Consider the following 13,249-nt stretch of genomic DNA (forward strand, 5'->3'; position numbering starts at 1 on the left):
CAGTAGAAAAAGTTATAAAAAAATTATAGAAAAATTTAAATTATAAAGGGGGATATAGAATATATTCAGGTTAGGTTATATGACACACACATAAATGGTCTACAACGCCATCCATATTTAAACAGTGTAACTGTTAAGTATTTTTATGTGGCCCTAAACGAAATTATCTGTACATTATCTTAGATAATTTAGTAAAGATAACACTTTCATCTAAGATGCAGATATAGATAATGCTTATTTATATTATCTATATAAAGATAAGATAACGCTAAAATTTTATCTAGATAATCATCTATATAATTTTATTTAGATAACAGCAAACACTGCGCGCCAACAATAAGTCTCGCGCGAAAGTCGCTAGAGAGCTTCGTAAGCTCCGTCCACAAATTTCCAGCCGCCATCTTTGATACGCGTTGCGCACCTCGCGGACGTATACTCCGCCTGCTCCGAGAAGTTATCAGGTAATGGGTTCGTCGCGCGATAAAGCGCCGATGGCGACACATTCGCGTGTTTACATTAACAATTTATTAGATAAAAGTGTATTACAAAAATACAACGGCGATCATTTGTGCACTGTCGCCGCACCGAAACCTTTTCGACAATTTCCCCGACGTACAAAAATACTTGGAATATTTCTGCTATTGTTCACGCGCCGGAGTCCGCCTTTATTCCTTCGTGTTTCCGTACGCTTTCTTGAAGTAACCGGGCATCGAAAATTCCACGCGCTCGTCCTTGCCGTCCTCGCCCGTGAAGATTACATTGACGTGCGTGTCGAGGAATTCCAGTCTGTTCTTCACCGCGGTCCTCCTCTCGAATTCACCCATGGTGATGTCGGACATGTCGATATCCTTCTTCTCCAACAGGCTGAGTTCCCTCGGGTACATCGTGTCGCCGGGTAGCAGGTGCATGACGCCGTCCTTCAATTGTACGCGCACCTGAAAGTACCATACATTTGGACGATATTACACGTTTTCTCGCGGTCATTTGCGACTACAAGTGTGCGAGTCGCTTCGAATCGGATCACCGAAGTTTGAAGGGAAAGCAGTCGTTGCCGAATCGACGTGCAATGAGCCCGGGAAAGATTGACTCGAGTTCGAACGTGAAAGGATTAGATCCGACTCGGCCGCACAAAGTCATGATGCGCGATCCGTAGCGATGGAACGACTCGATCTGCGTACCGGCATGTACAGCTTCGCGCCTTCACGACTGCGCTGCACGGCAACGTTCAGGAGATCGTCGATATTCTTGATCCTGGTCAACCAGGCGATCTCGATCTGCTGCGGCGGCGGAAGCGTGACGCCCGTCGTGGTGAACCGCGCCGGGGTCTCCCACTAAATTCGTTTTCCAATTAGTTCAGGCTCTCGCGCGAGTCCGTCGTTTCTCTAAAAGTATCTCACTTTCAGATCCTCCATCTCCACGGCATCGTACTCGGCGTGCGGCACGCGGGGCATGCAGGTGAGGTAGAAGGCGGTGTCGAAGCGCTTCTCGTACACGGTCGTGGGCGTCAGCCAGTTCCGCCACTCGTGCAGCGCCCATAGATCCGGGTAGCACTCCAGCCTGCGGCAGAGCTCGAGGAACTCCGTCGCGTTATTGTGGACCCTCTCCTGCCACGTCCGCAGCTCGCCCCCGGGAACTGAAAACCGTCCCGATACCGGCGTTACACCCCACCTCGCGATCGGCAAATCGATTCGCCAATTCCGCGCCGATTTCTCGTCTACCTGACACGTGCTGGGCCCAGCCGGAGGGTGAGTCGTCCACGTCGCGCCGGCATATCAGGATCCCGCACTCCTCGAAGGTCTCGCGAATCGCCGTGACGCGCAGCGAGACCTCCCTGAGCAGCTCGCCGTCCGTCGGCGGGCGAAAGATCTGCGGCCGCGACGCGGCCTTCGGCACCAGAGACGCGAGCCTGTCGTCGCCCAGGCCGAAGGCGGCGAGGTGCTCGCGCCACTTGAGGCTCGCGTCAGCCGGGTCCACCGTGCCGCCCGGGAACACGTACAGCCCCGGCATGAAGCTCGACTTCTGGTGACGCTTCAGGCACAGCAGCTCGTAATTGTGCTGAAATCATGAGCGGTCGCGGCCTGTATAGTCGCCCGAATCGTCGCCTCCTCGATGGACGTCGAAACGAGAGCCACGTGCACGCGTGCTTGCACTTCGCGAGTCGACAGCGGCCGCGCTCCAATATTCACTGCCAGTAAACTGAGAGTGCACAGCGTACGCGACGTGAATTGTAGATTTTCAGTACTGGCTCGATCATGAATCTTCTCCGCTGGCGTGAACTCGTGAACGATCTTACTGACGAATTCAATCTCCGTCAATGAAACTTTTCACGGATTCACGTTAGAGGAAAAGATTCTTTGGGGGTCAATTGTGTATCTTGCAATGTAGTGAAAATGCTAAGAGTCACCGGCTTTGTCTCTTTCTAAGAGCCAGTTTTTCCAACCTCATGGTAAGCTAATTAATAGTTAAATTACGTCTATCTTTCTTTAATTTGAAGAGAAAACAAAGACATATATGATTTAACTATTAGTTAACTTACCAGGAGGTTGGAACAACCGGCCCTAAGGGGACAGTTGGAAAGACGCGAAGCTACTCCATTTTTAAGCCGGTGCTCATAATAAGATCTTAAACTTATCTGCGCGGAACATTTTCATTGGCTACGAAGTATCTGAAGCTCTTCAGACAATCTTAAATGTAAGATCTGCGTATGCCGCCCTAGCACTTTTACCGCATTGTAAACTTTTTTTTACATAGTGGAAATCCCTTCGGATACCCGACTCTTCGGGGGAAGAGCCGGTTTATGCGGTGCCGAATTAGTCCGCTAAAACCACCGCGATGGCCTTCCCTGCGATGTGCGAGACGCGGGGGGATACGGCACTAGGCGTTTTTCCCCTCGGAAAAAATGTGGAACGCTTCACGGTTTTGCGTGTCATCCTTGCGCAGGGGCCAATCTTCCTTGTGTCGTTCCAATTTTACTACATGTACTGCCGAAGCAGGTACACTGCAAGCTACGCAACTGGCCCCGTCACCTGGCAGTGAACGTCGGAAAACTGGGTGATCGAGAGAAAAAGCGCGTATGTCGCCGTGTCGTCCGGTCGACCTCCCTCACGCCGCGAGAAGGCGTCGCGCGGAGACCGGAGCGGTACGCAACGCGTACACGCGTGCACGTTGGCTCGCACGCACTTACGACTGCGGGCGACACCGCGCGACCATGGCGTGCCGCCAACATCAAGCTCGCCGCTTCCTGCCAGGCCTTCATCTTCTCCTCGAGCTCTCGGGGATTTCACTTGCGCGCGCGACGCGGAGACGTCGATCACTGCCGGTCCGCGAATGACGAAACGGAAATCCGCCTCCGCCCGAACAACAGAGCCGGGACTAGAGTCCTAGCGAACGAGGCACTTGCGCGATAACAGATTAGGGACGGCAATCGCTTTAAAGAATTAATATCAATGGCAATTGTTGCAACAAAATTAATATTAATATGTTAAATGCAACTGGTTAAAATTACTCTTATTATTTTCTATGCCGTAGAAGAAATACTTTCGTTCACTAAAGGTCTAGTCCCGATTCTGCCGAGCAATATCGTTATCGGGCACAATCGAACGTCGTGGCGATAACTTGCGTCGATGCGCGATAACCAAATTCGGCTCCCAGCTAAATGCCAGCCAACAGTTACGTAACGCCGGTACTAAAACTTTCCGCTCAAGAACATCAACGTGACACTGTTCGCAGTTCGCATCGTTAAGTAGGAAATTATAATATTGACGTTACGAAACCGTTAATGTTCACCGGGCTCGCGACTCGGATCTGGAAGAACCTGCCACGCTGCCTCCTCGTCAAACGATCTCTTTATCACGTTTATTCCGCGTTTACAAAGAAATTGTCGCTAATCACTTTTATCCATCACCGAGATCCGACGACAATCAACGTACAAGCAGCTCGTCGTTTCCTACAATTTTATTACCGCTTATATTAACTGTCGTACACTACACTGCTCCGTTCGCCCTCGGCGAAATTGTCGTCGATCTGATTGCGAGACGCGGGGAGGAAACCGGGGAAATTGCGTCTCGCAGACGGGATATTCGGAGCGCGTCGGCGAGATCGCTCCGGTCGGCCTACGGTTCCCCGGGCGTGCTCGGCCGTCCCGACGCCGCGATCATCAGCTCGTACAGCTGGCACACCTGCTCGTCCCGCAGCTTCTCGAGCTCCTCCTCGCCCAGGTATCGTCCGAGCGGCCGTCCCGTGTGCGGGCCCCTCAGCCCGAGCTGCTCGGCGAGGGACACCGCGTAGTTCTACGGAGAAAGAAGTCACTATTGCACCCACGTCACCTCCGCGAGCGAACATAACCTCGAAGCCCGCGACTGGCGGCGCGCGCGCGCGCGACCCTCGTCTACTCACGGTCCACTCGCGGAGGAAGACGATCGCCTCGCTCTCCACGCATCCCTTGTGCCTCCGGAACTCGTCGCGGACGTAGCCGTCGCCCAGCGGCCGCACCTCGGCCGGCAGGCCGCGGTGTAACCTCAAAATCGTCTTGTACAGCAGCCTGACGCGCCGCACGTGCGTCCGGGCGGCCATGGCGCGCGATACCCGCGGACGCGCGGCCTACGCTCGTCGACTCTCTCATCGATCCCGCGGTTTATTCTATTGTCAACGGCCGCGGAAAAGGCGACTCCCAGCACAAGACACTCCCGCGAAGGTTTTAAGAATATTCTTCGGGAATATTTGGAACATTCCACGCGGCATTCTTATATGTTTATCTTACCCTAGCGGAAAACATTTATATAGATAACTACGAAAAATTGACTCGAAATGGAAATTTGTAGAAATTTTTATATCTTCGTTGAAACATTTGTTTCTTTGTAAAAATATCTATTAGTATCACAAGTTACAATGTTCTCAAATCAGGAAATTATTGCAAGTAGTATTTCATGAAAATGTAGGTACAATTTTGTAAAAATTAGTGCAAAACTTTACTAGTTTGAAACATTTGAGAAACAACGAAGTCTTAAAGAATTAAAACATCTGCTAATTACTTGTAGAATATTACAAAAATTAACAAAAGTGTTCCAATTCTAGCATTTTTATGTTGATTTTTGTAACACTTAAAATTTACGTAGAGTTTCTTCGATTCTGGCAGTTATATTTAATTTTTTTGTAGAATTTTGTACAATTATTTCCGGCAGGGTATGTTCGTAGAACATTCGACTGGCACTACTACAAATCTTTTTCGAATGTGAGCGGAATAATCTATCGAATATAGCGTGTCGGTTGTACATGGTGTGATCACAGGTTTCGCTGACTTTTGCATAATATAAGTGTATTACACAATAAACAGTGTGCAATACATGAACTCGATAGATATTAAAAAATTATTCTGATCGAATATTCCAGGCATTCTCGACGAATATCATAAAAACGTTCGTTATGAGCCCAGCAAACACCAAGGTAACAGTTTCATAACGTCAATATTAATGTAATATAACACATACCTGTTATATTACATTTGCATTGATGTTATGTAATTGTTACTTTGGTGTTTGCTGGGAATATACGATTTCTAATTGCAATAATCTATATATATTTATAGAATTCGATTCGGATATTCGATTCGGATATTCTGAAATGAAGAATATTCATAGAACTATATGTGCTATCTGCTGGCTGGGATTCTACTTTGTAGCCAATAAATATGTTTAAAAGATTTGTGCAAGTTAATAAATTGTACATTGTACAATCGTACGTTATTGACAAAGCTCTTAAGGCCCGGGACGAAAGAAAAAAAGATTGACATGTAGTTCCGATTTCAAACTACTGACTCATTGTAGGACCGGGCCTAAGCGTTTTGGCTTGCTATATGAAATAGAATGTTTCTAGAAAAGCACATTGTAGATTAGGCTTTAAAATCGACCGTCGTGCCGGCCAAGTCAATCCTGGCAGAGGATTTCGGTCCGGCGTGCCATTTTAATGAGTCAGCCGGCTTCTCGTGTATGATTTCTAAACCAGACCGAGCTCGTTATTATTGAAAGAGAGAAGTCGTCGGTATTTCAGCGACAGACGAGGGAGCGCATGCATACAGAAAGATCTTCCTTCGCTTCACATTCGTCTTCTTTCATACTCTTTATTTGCATTCGATTAGTAATTTAATTTAGTTTTCAAAAAGAAAAAGAAAGCACGAAAGACTGCACGTACACAGGTGTTCTGCACTTATGGATATCTACTCTGGGGGAAGAAACAAAGACAGCGACCCATTTTGAGGTCCACAATTGGTTCTGTCGATACTCGGCACCAACCGAAATGTTAAGTTGCTTGACTATAAAAAGAAAACGGTCAAAATCTTGCCCAGAGTAGAGTTACGAACAATACAAATAATTCGATTACTAATTGCGGGCCCCAAAGTGGGTTGCTGACTGTCTTTTTTTTTCCAGAGTACAGAGCCTTACAAGTAGATTTAATTAAGTACTTAAAAAGAAACGATTTCACGATAAAAATTGGACAGTAGTAATAGCACGATTGTTACGGACTATATCTATCTTAATTTATGCAAGTTGAGCAAGCGGGTCCAATCCGAGATGCTGCAGGTCGTTTTCCGCATCCGATTAGAGTATCGCCGACGCTTACTTGGCGTATCGCTGACGGTGTTTCCGCCCTGGCTAATTGTCCTCGGGAGATCTGGCGTCTTGAATTTCCTATGAGTCGTAAATTAGCAAGTAATAAGGGAAAAAACTGGGCTTCGAAAGCCGAGCGCGATTGGTGCGTGAGTCAATGAGATTTGTGCGCGAGTCAACGTTACTCGGTACATTTTTAATTGACAATTCGAAAGTTACGTTTCAAGTTGCAAGTTACGTTTCGGCGCGATTAAGTCATTTTCAGCGAACAGACAAATTAAAAATTCAACACTCTCGCGCTACTCGACGACATTAGACGAGCATTATCAAAGAATAAAGAGAAAGAAGAGCGAAGCGAATTCGCCAAAAGCAGTCGAGAGAGCGTGAGAATGACAAATCGTTCGTAACTGTTGACTCGAATTGTTAATTAAATGTTAAATAACGTCGACTCGTGCACAGCTAACCGCGTTTAATTCTCGAGGCTCATCTGTTTCCTCATTGTTTGCGAATTTTTATGTTCTTGTTAATCGAGAATCCTTAGTCGATTATCTATTTATTTAAATTACAATTCAATTTCCCCTCGTTCCGCGCTTTTCGCACCGACCAGGCGCGATCGGACCTGCGGTACTCGCGTGAAAGTGCGAATAGAGTCGTTCCGACTCGATATGAGCCAACGTCTAAAATTTTTTCCGTCAAATAAGACGAAGGTTCCATTACGTGCGACTCCCGTAAACCGAGTTTAAATCTTTGTAGTGATTTCCAGCGCGAGCGCAACTTTGGGACACGGCCCAAGATTCTTTGATGCGGTCTTCCAAAGAGGCGGCTCGAGAATCGCGCGGTAAGAGAGAAGTTTGGAGGTGTGCAAACAGTTTCTCACCCGGTTCCTTCTTTCCCCGTACTTGGACCAGAATGTGACCGTAGACGTAGACTTCTGCCCGGTCTGCTTGTTGAAGACGGAGCACGACGAGAACGGCGGTGAGTACAGGTGCAGGGAGACCGCGGGGGTAACCACACTTGGATTCTCGACGCGATGCAAACCAAGCGAATCTTGAACGGATACAACGAGAATTATTTTAAGAGCATGCGTATGCGTGCGTGCAAGAATTTTCTCCCAAAATTTATCCTGAAAATCGTGTAAGCGTGGGACAACGTGGCATTTTGAAGAATTTTACGAGATTTTTGAAATTTTATCATACATTTTACTAGTAATTATACTTTGTATACATGTTTTACCAATAAACTGTATATGATAAAATTGCAAAAAACTCTCATAAAGTTTTTCACAATGCCATGCTGTCCCACGATTTTCAGGGCAAATTTTAAGAGAAATTTCTCTCCGTGTATTTTATATAATACGTGCAGGGTGTTCCAAAGAGCTCAATAACCCTTTTACGAATTCTACAGAATACTCCAAGACGGAGCTCCTTATGTAAAAATGTCGAGGCTGTCATAGTTTGTAAATGGGGAGCACTTAACTAATTGACTAATCAGTTTTCAATTTTCAGGCATGATCGAAAGGAAAGGAAATTCATAGAAACACTTTTATCACTTGTCATATCGCCGTGCCTGAGCGCGCGAAATCTCAGGCCTACACTCGAAAAGTGAATCAGTGGATTATCACTGAAAACAGTGAATAGTCACTGATTTACTGTTGTAAGTATACCACTGCGATTTTCAGTGGTTTACTTATAACTGTAAATCAGTGACAATTCACTGTTTTCAGTGATAATCCACTGATTGATTTTTGGAGAGTATCATTTGTAAAGTATAATCGCCGGTTATTTAAAAACTATTATAGCCTCGACATTTTTGTATTAGAATTTTCGTCTTGAAATTTTCTAAAGAATCTGTGATTAAAAGGATATCCGATGGTTTTCAGCAAAACAAATCGACTTGAAGGAAGCTGCGCGCTTATTCATCGCGTAAGAAATTTAGTATGCGAAACTCATCATCTACAGTTTATCTAAAAGTCATACCATTAATATAGCAGATCTCATTCGTATCAAGCGCGCTACTCTCGAGTTCCTTGAGCTCCTCCGTACCGTCTTCCGTCTTGGATCCCGCGGGCCACGCGTACCTCGTCTAAGGAGAAGCAACGCACCCTTGATATCTTTATTTTACATGTACGACACGCGGTTTCAAGTAGCTCTCATTTACCGTAAGCGGTCATTTCCGTACCTCGCACAGTTTCCCCTGAAGTATCTTCATCACGCAGTGCGCATTGGCATGATCGTGTATGGCTGACCCGTGACCTTCCCCCCAGCACAACACCATGAGATTGAACCTGCCGTTTCCCTCGTCAACTAGGTTCCTCGTATATCTGCGTACAAAGCATCGTGTATTACAATCTAATGTCCCCCCCTCGAAAATGCTATCCGACCGGTCGGGATTTTCTTATTTTCTTATGACCTTTCGAAAATCTCGGCTTTCATGCACGTTAAACAATTATTATGCATACAAATTTTATCAGACATCCAGATATATGCGGACGCTCGTCTGGATAGCAGGTTTGTAGCTATCGATTCATCTTAATTAACAATCGCATTTACCGGTTTAAATGTTGCTAATTCGAAATCTAATGGATTTAGCACGCGAAAACCTATTACGAAATCGGCTTCTATATTGGTAGGGATATTAGTTGCAGTTTGAGATTGAAAACTAGTCCAGTTAACCGGTCACCATACATTTTCAACAAAGTCGCCCGCAACCGATTGATTTAATCCATGGAAAAAAAGGGAACAGCATGAAAAGTTGTTTCCTGACAATTTCATGAACTTACGAGAAAAGTATTTCAGCTAAAGTGCTGTTAAATTCTACTCAATATCCGTTTAATTATTTAAAAACACAAATTGTAATACAATTGAATCTTTCCGGGTGAAAAAATAAGGAAAATCTATCTCCCCAAAAAGGCCGATTTGAATTTAGATCGTTCCGCGTAGCAACACCGGGCTATTAAATAATTATCAACTTTTCGTAACATACATTTTGTTAACAACGGACTTCTCGTCTCAGAAGGAAGAGTATTATTCACGAGGGGCTTTGGTATGAATATACAGCGCACAATTTACGAACCGGTGATCTGCGACTTCAGCAGCAAATGTGAGGTGCAGCAGAGCGAATATAATTTGAAAGTTTCGATGTTTCGCACGGCGTGCGCGTTTCGTTCGCTTTTTTTTTCACGAATGTCATGCGATGTACAGATATACCAGTGTTCTCTGGATTGCGCAGAACGCAAACACGGGGAAAGGGAATATATGCATGGAAAGTACACATAACCAACTGACTATTCACCGGTCGATCGCCTCTGGGTGTTTATACATCGCTGCTCTAATTCCCGATGTTAAATAATATCAAGATTTAATATCTGTTTGAGGAAACATGTTTTTACAATAATCGAGAGAGAGAGAGGGATATTGAGTTATTTTTGTTTCATTAAATATTTATATTTACTATTTATAATTCTATCGATGTCTCCGTCTTTTTTTGGAAAACATCATCTCGCGCGATAGATCAAAATATCGCGACGCTCCTCGATTTCAGCATATCTGATTGTGACTATCGATTCGGAACGGTAATGTACTAAACGAATATTTAACAAGCTCGCTGGCACGAGTGTTCTTCATCCCAATTCGCACGAATAAAAACGCTGGGAAAAATTTTTAGCGCAACGCACCGAAACAATTCCGTTGCGCTCTGTGTTTGTTGCGAAAACGAAAAAGGATTTTCAAATTATGAAAGATCGCGTGTCGTACTTTTCATTTCCGTCGCACGTTCTTTCCCCTTCTCAAAAATCGCTAAATTTGTAATTGCCTCGTACAGCTTTGCTGCGTACCGTCGACAGTTCCCGTAAGCCACAAACGTCCGCTTACGCAGAAAAGCGTCGAACAATATGATAACCCGTTGAAGTGTGACGCCAAAAGTGTTTATCTTTCTAGCGGCATTTCGCAAGAGCGATCTCGGTAGAAGGAATATTTGCCTGCCGCGCGGCATTACGTTCTACTTTGTGTTGACAGCAAAACCGGTAAACGTGCGCCGTATAGTTTCCGTACTTTCCCGAGTCACGTGGATCCGCTACTGCACACAGTAATTCCACCTGCGTCCAAGGCGCTCGTTATCTCGCGAACTCGTAAACTCATTTTCGTTCCTATTTACAGGCGCTCATCTAATCAAGAGCCGCCGAGGTGTATATTATGTTATATTACTAATTGTCGATGTGCAACATCATTAGCAATTAGCAGCGCTCTAAGCTACTTGTTCGCGACAATACGCGATAATAACACGTGCGACGGCGGAAAAATACAAAAGCGGCAGAGCTAAGAAACTCTTGAGCGGAAAGAAAAACAAAAAAAAAACAAAAGAACTCTTGGAGTTTCGTTAGCGGAGATGTTCCCCGAGTCGTCTAAAACTGCTGAAAATTGCCGGGGCAGCCAGCGATCTTTGCGCTAAAAGAGCAAAACGTTATCTCCGCTCTGAATATGAAAATATGAATTGCATCGTCCGAGTTCGTTGCAACATGTTCGCGGAGATAACATTGTCGGCGGTGCCTAATAATTCTAGAGCATTTTCTCTCTTTCTGCCCCTCTTATCGGACGGATATAAAGACGAATATGGAGATACGTCCAGATCGCGCGCAATAAATAAGCTAATCTAGTTATCGCAACTATGTACGTACGTGTATGCGCGCGCATAATACGCCTCCGCGTAAATAAAGCCGCGGCGGCACAGGGGAATTTTCCTTCGGATTCGAAATTTATATCCGCGCGTTCTTAACTTTCCGAGCCAGCTCCAACGGGGATTATTATAATAGTTGGTCATTTATAAATAATTTTAATCTGATACACAATGTCTCATTCGCCTTGGAAACTTTCCGTCTTCCCGCCGATATTTCCTGACATCAGTCGCACTCGGCGTTTCTTCGTAAACACAAGTGGTTTTTCCTTTTATTTTTCCCCTCTCCCCCCCCCCCCCCAAGATTACGTGTTTCCCGTCGCGTACTAAGTTATCTATTATTTACGGCAGTCATGGGATCGATGGCGATCGGGAAAAAGTCGAAACGATGACACGATTCCCACTGGTACGACGTACTTTTTCCGATTATTATGTTGCTATTATCTCTACTCCTACCCACAAGTGGCGTTACGGGTCACTTCAGAACAAGGTTACTAAATTTTTCGTTCCGCGTTTTTTCCCCCGGTAGCTCACATACACACACACAAAGAGAGAGAGAGAGAGAGGGGAGGGGAAGGAGGGAGAGAGAATGAACGGAGAACAGGCAGCCGATAACCCATTCTGAACTCCGTCACGTTAATTTCATTTCACAATTCCGCATTGCGTTGTGTACGTTCTATTTGCACACCCCAAATATGTTGACCGGCGAAAATATTTGTTCACGCCATTTGGTTATCAAACGTACATCGTCCATTGACGCACTTCCCCGGAATGTCCCTAATTGATCGTTACCGTTATGCGCTGATTATGTGTGCAATAGTACCGTAATTATCGATGTGTAATTAGCTGATAGCCAATGAAAACATTCCCGTATTGCACGCCGCGATTCTCATCGCGTATTAGCTAGTTGTCGCAACATGAGATCCATTCCGTGGAATCGCGGATCGGCCTTACCGATTGCGCGTGTAAATCTTGCCAGTCGCGATCTTGAAAGGGGTATAATTTTGTTCCCGGACAAAGGATGAAATGATGTAGCGGACGTTACCCAAGAACTTTCAATTCCCTCGCGCGATTAATCGCCAAGACTTCTTTCGATCGATCGGGAATATTCCTCACGATTCGCGATTGCGATTACATTATATCGTTGCCGCTGTACAGATTTTTCAATCTCTCATTCACCTGCGTTAACAATTCATGCACACTTGAGACGATCGTATAGAAAATTAAGACGACGTGCAATTTTGGTATTTCTTACAATAGCGACGTATCTTGCGTTCTCTAAATTAATTCGCATGCTAAAAAGTTGACGAAAGATAGAAATACGTCTCGTCGAACGCCGAGTGAGTTTCGTATGTAAATAATTAAACGCCAGATATATATATATATACCTGTATCTGTCGAACTTGGCAAATTTCTTCCACTCCGCGGGATTGCTCTTGTAGCTCATCATCAGGTCCTGAACGTGATCGATATTTACGTGATCCGTCTTGAAGGCTTCGTGCAGCGCATCTATAAGTTCCTGCAGGGTGGAAACTTTCTCCCGCTGGAGTTTCTCGCCGTTCTCAGCGAGGCGCGACGCTTTTCCGCGTGGCACGTCGCACAGTCGGTCCTCTCGGTTGCAAATCTCCATTTTCCAGCCACCGCGGTATCTCGACACTTGGGCGATTCTATTCAATCGGCAAAAGTTTCTCTCTGGCTTTCCCGCGTGCACCGGGAAGGGACGTGCGGTCGCACCGGAGAGCACGTGTGCGTTGAAACCGGGCGCCTTTGACTCCCGTCGCGGTATCTGACTCGTAGAATGCGACGCGGCTTCGAGGGCGATCGGGAAGACGAGTGATTTTATGTCGACGTCTTCGGCCGCCTATACGCCGAGTACTAACTGCGCGAACGTACTAATCCGTGCTACCTCGCTGTCTTTGCTCGCCTACAGCTGGTACCGGTCTAGTACAACGCGGATACAGCATCTTATATGCCGTACA

The 13,249-nt window shown here is 45.6% G+C and overlaps 3 protein-coding genes across 3 annotated transcripts; all 3 read right to left on the reverse strand.

Annotated features, from left to right (window-relative positions):
- Positions 1–502: 502 nt before the first annotated feature.
- On the reverse strand, positions 503–4,092 carry LOC105564991 (nucleoside diphosphate-linked moiety X motif 19, mitochondrial). Its single transcript, XM_012017795.1, has 5 exons — positions 3,185–4,092; positions 1,719–2,055; positions 1,398–1,633; positions 1,179–1,331; positions 503–935 (listed from the first exon to the last, which is right to left on the reverse strand). The coding sequence occupies exons 1-5, from the start codon at positions 3,254–3,256 to the stop codon at positions 666–668; spliced, it is 1,068 nt and encodes a 355-aa protein (XP_011873185.1). The 5' UTR covers positions 3,257–4,092; the 3' UTR covers positions 503–665.
- LOC105564990 (succinate dehydrogenase assembly factor 3, mitochondrial) lies at positions 3,939–4,857 on the reverse strand. The gene is made up of 2 exons (XM_012017794.1): positions 4,396–4,857; positions 3,939–4,289 (listed from the first exon to the last, which is right to left on the reverse strand). Exons 1-2 carry the CDS (start codon positions 4,570–4,572, stop codon positions 4,113–4,115), a joined length of 354 nt encoding a protein of 117 aa, XP_011873184.1. The 5' UTR covers positions 4,573–4,857; the 3' UTR covers positions 3,939–4,112.
- A 1,552-nt stretch (positions 4,858–6,409) lies between these two features.
- LOC105564992 (cysteine dioxygenase type 1) lies at positions 6,410–13,212 on the reverse strand. The gene is made up of 5 exons (XM_012017796.1): positions 12,659–13,212; positions 8,781–8,922; positions 8,579–8,684; positions 7,480–7,649; positions 6,410–6,683 (listed from the first exon to the last, which is right to left on the reverse strand). The coding sequence occupies exons 1-5, from the start codon at positions 12,898–12,900 to the stop codon at positions 6,648–6,650; spliced, it is 696 nt and encodes a 231-aa protein (XP_011873186.1). The 5' UTR covers positions 12,901–13,212; the 3' UTR covers positions 6,410–6,647.
- Between the last annotated feature and the right edge of the window lie 37 nt (positions 13,213–13,249).

This window comes from Vollenhovia emeryi, unplaced genomic scaffold, assembly GCF_000949405.1.
Source record: "Vollenhovia emeryi isolate VEMERY1.0 unplaced genomic scaffold, V.emery_V1.0 DF939156.1, whole genome shotgun sequence".
NCBI lineage: Eukaryota > Metazoa > Arthropoda > Insecta > Hymenoptera > Formicidae > Vollenhovia > Vollenhovia emeryi.

Excerpts from the sequence above, each read along its gene's own strand:
- LOC105564991 (XM_012017795.1), bottom strand. The coding sequence starts at position 3,256 with ATGAAGGCCTGGCAGGAAGCGGCGAGCTTGATGTTGGCGGCACGCCAT. Across the intron at positions 2,056-3,184 it reads GCGCGGTGTCGCCCGCAGTC|CACAATTACGAGCTGCTGTG; the intron begins GTAAGTGCGTGC and ends TCATGATTTCAG. Across the intron at positions 936-1,178 it reads GCGCGAAGCTGTACATGCCG|GTGCGCGTACAATTGAAGGA; the intron begins GTACGCAGATCG and ends TGGTACTTTCAG.
- LOC105564990 (XM_012017794.1), bottom strand. The coding sequence starts at position 4,572 with ATGGCCGCCCGGACGCACGTGCGGCGCGTCAGGCTGCTGTACAAGACG. Across the intron at positions 4,290-4,395 it reads TCTTCCTCCGCGAGTGGACC|AACTACGCGGTGTCCCTCGC; the intron begins GTGAGTAGACGA and ends CTTTCTCCGTAG.
- LOC105564992 (XM_012017796.1), bottom strand. The coding sequence starts at position 12,900 with ATGGAGATTTGCAACCGAGAGGACCGACTGTGCGACGTGCCACGCGGA. Across the intron at positions 8,923-12,658 it reads GCCAAGTTCGACAGATACAG|ATATACGAGGAACCTAGTTG; the intron begins GTATATATATAT and ends CTTTGTACGCAG. Across the intron at positions 7,650-8,578 it reads TGAGATCTGCTATATTAATG|ATTCGCTTGGTTTGCATCGC; the intron begins GTATGACTTTTA and ends TATCCGTTCAAG.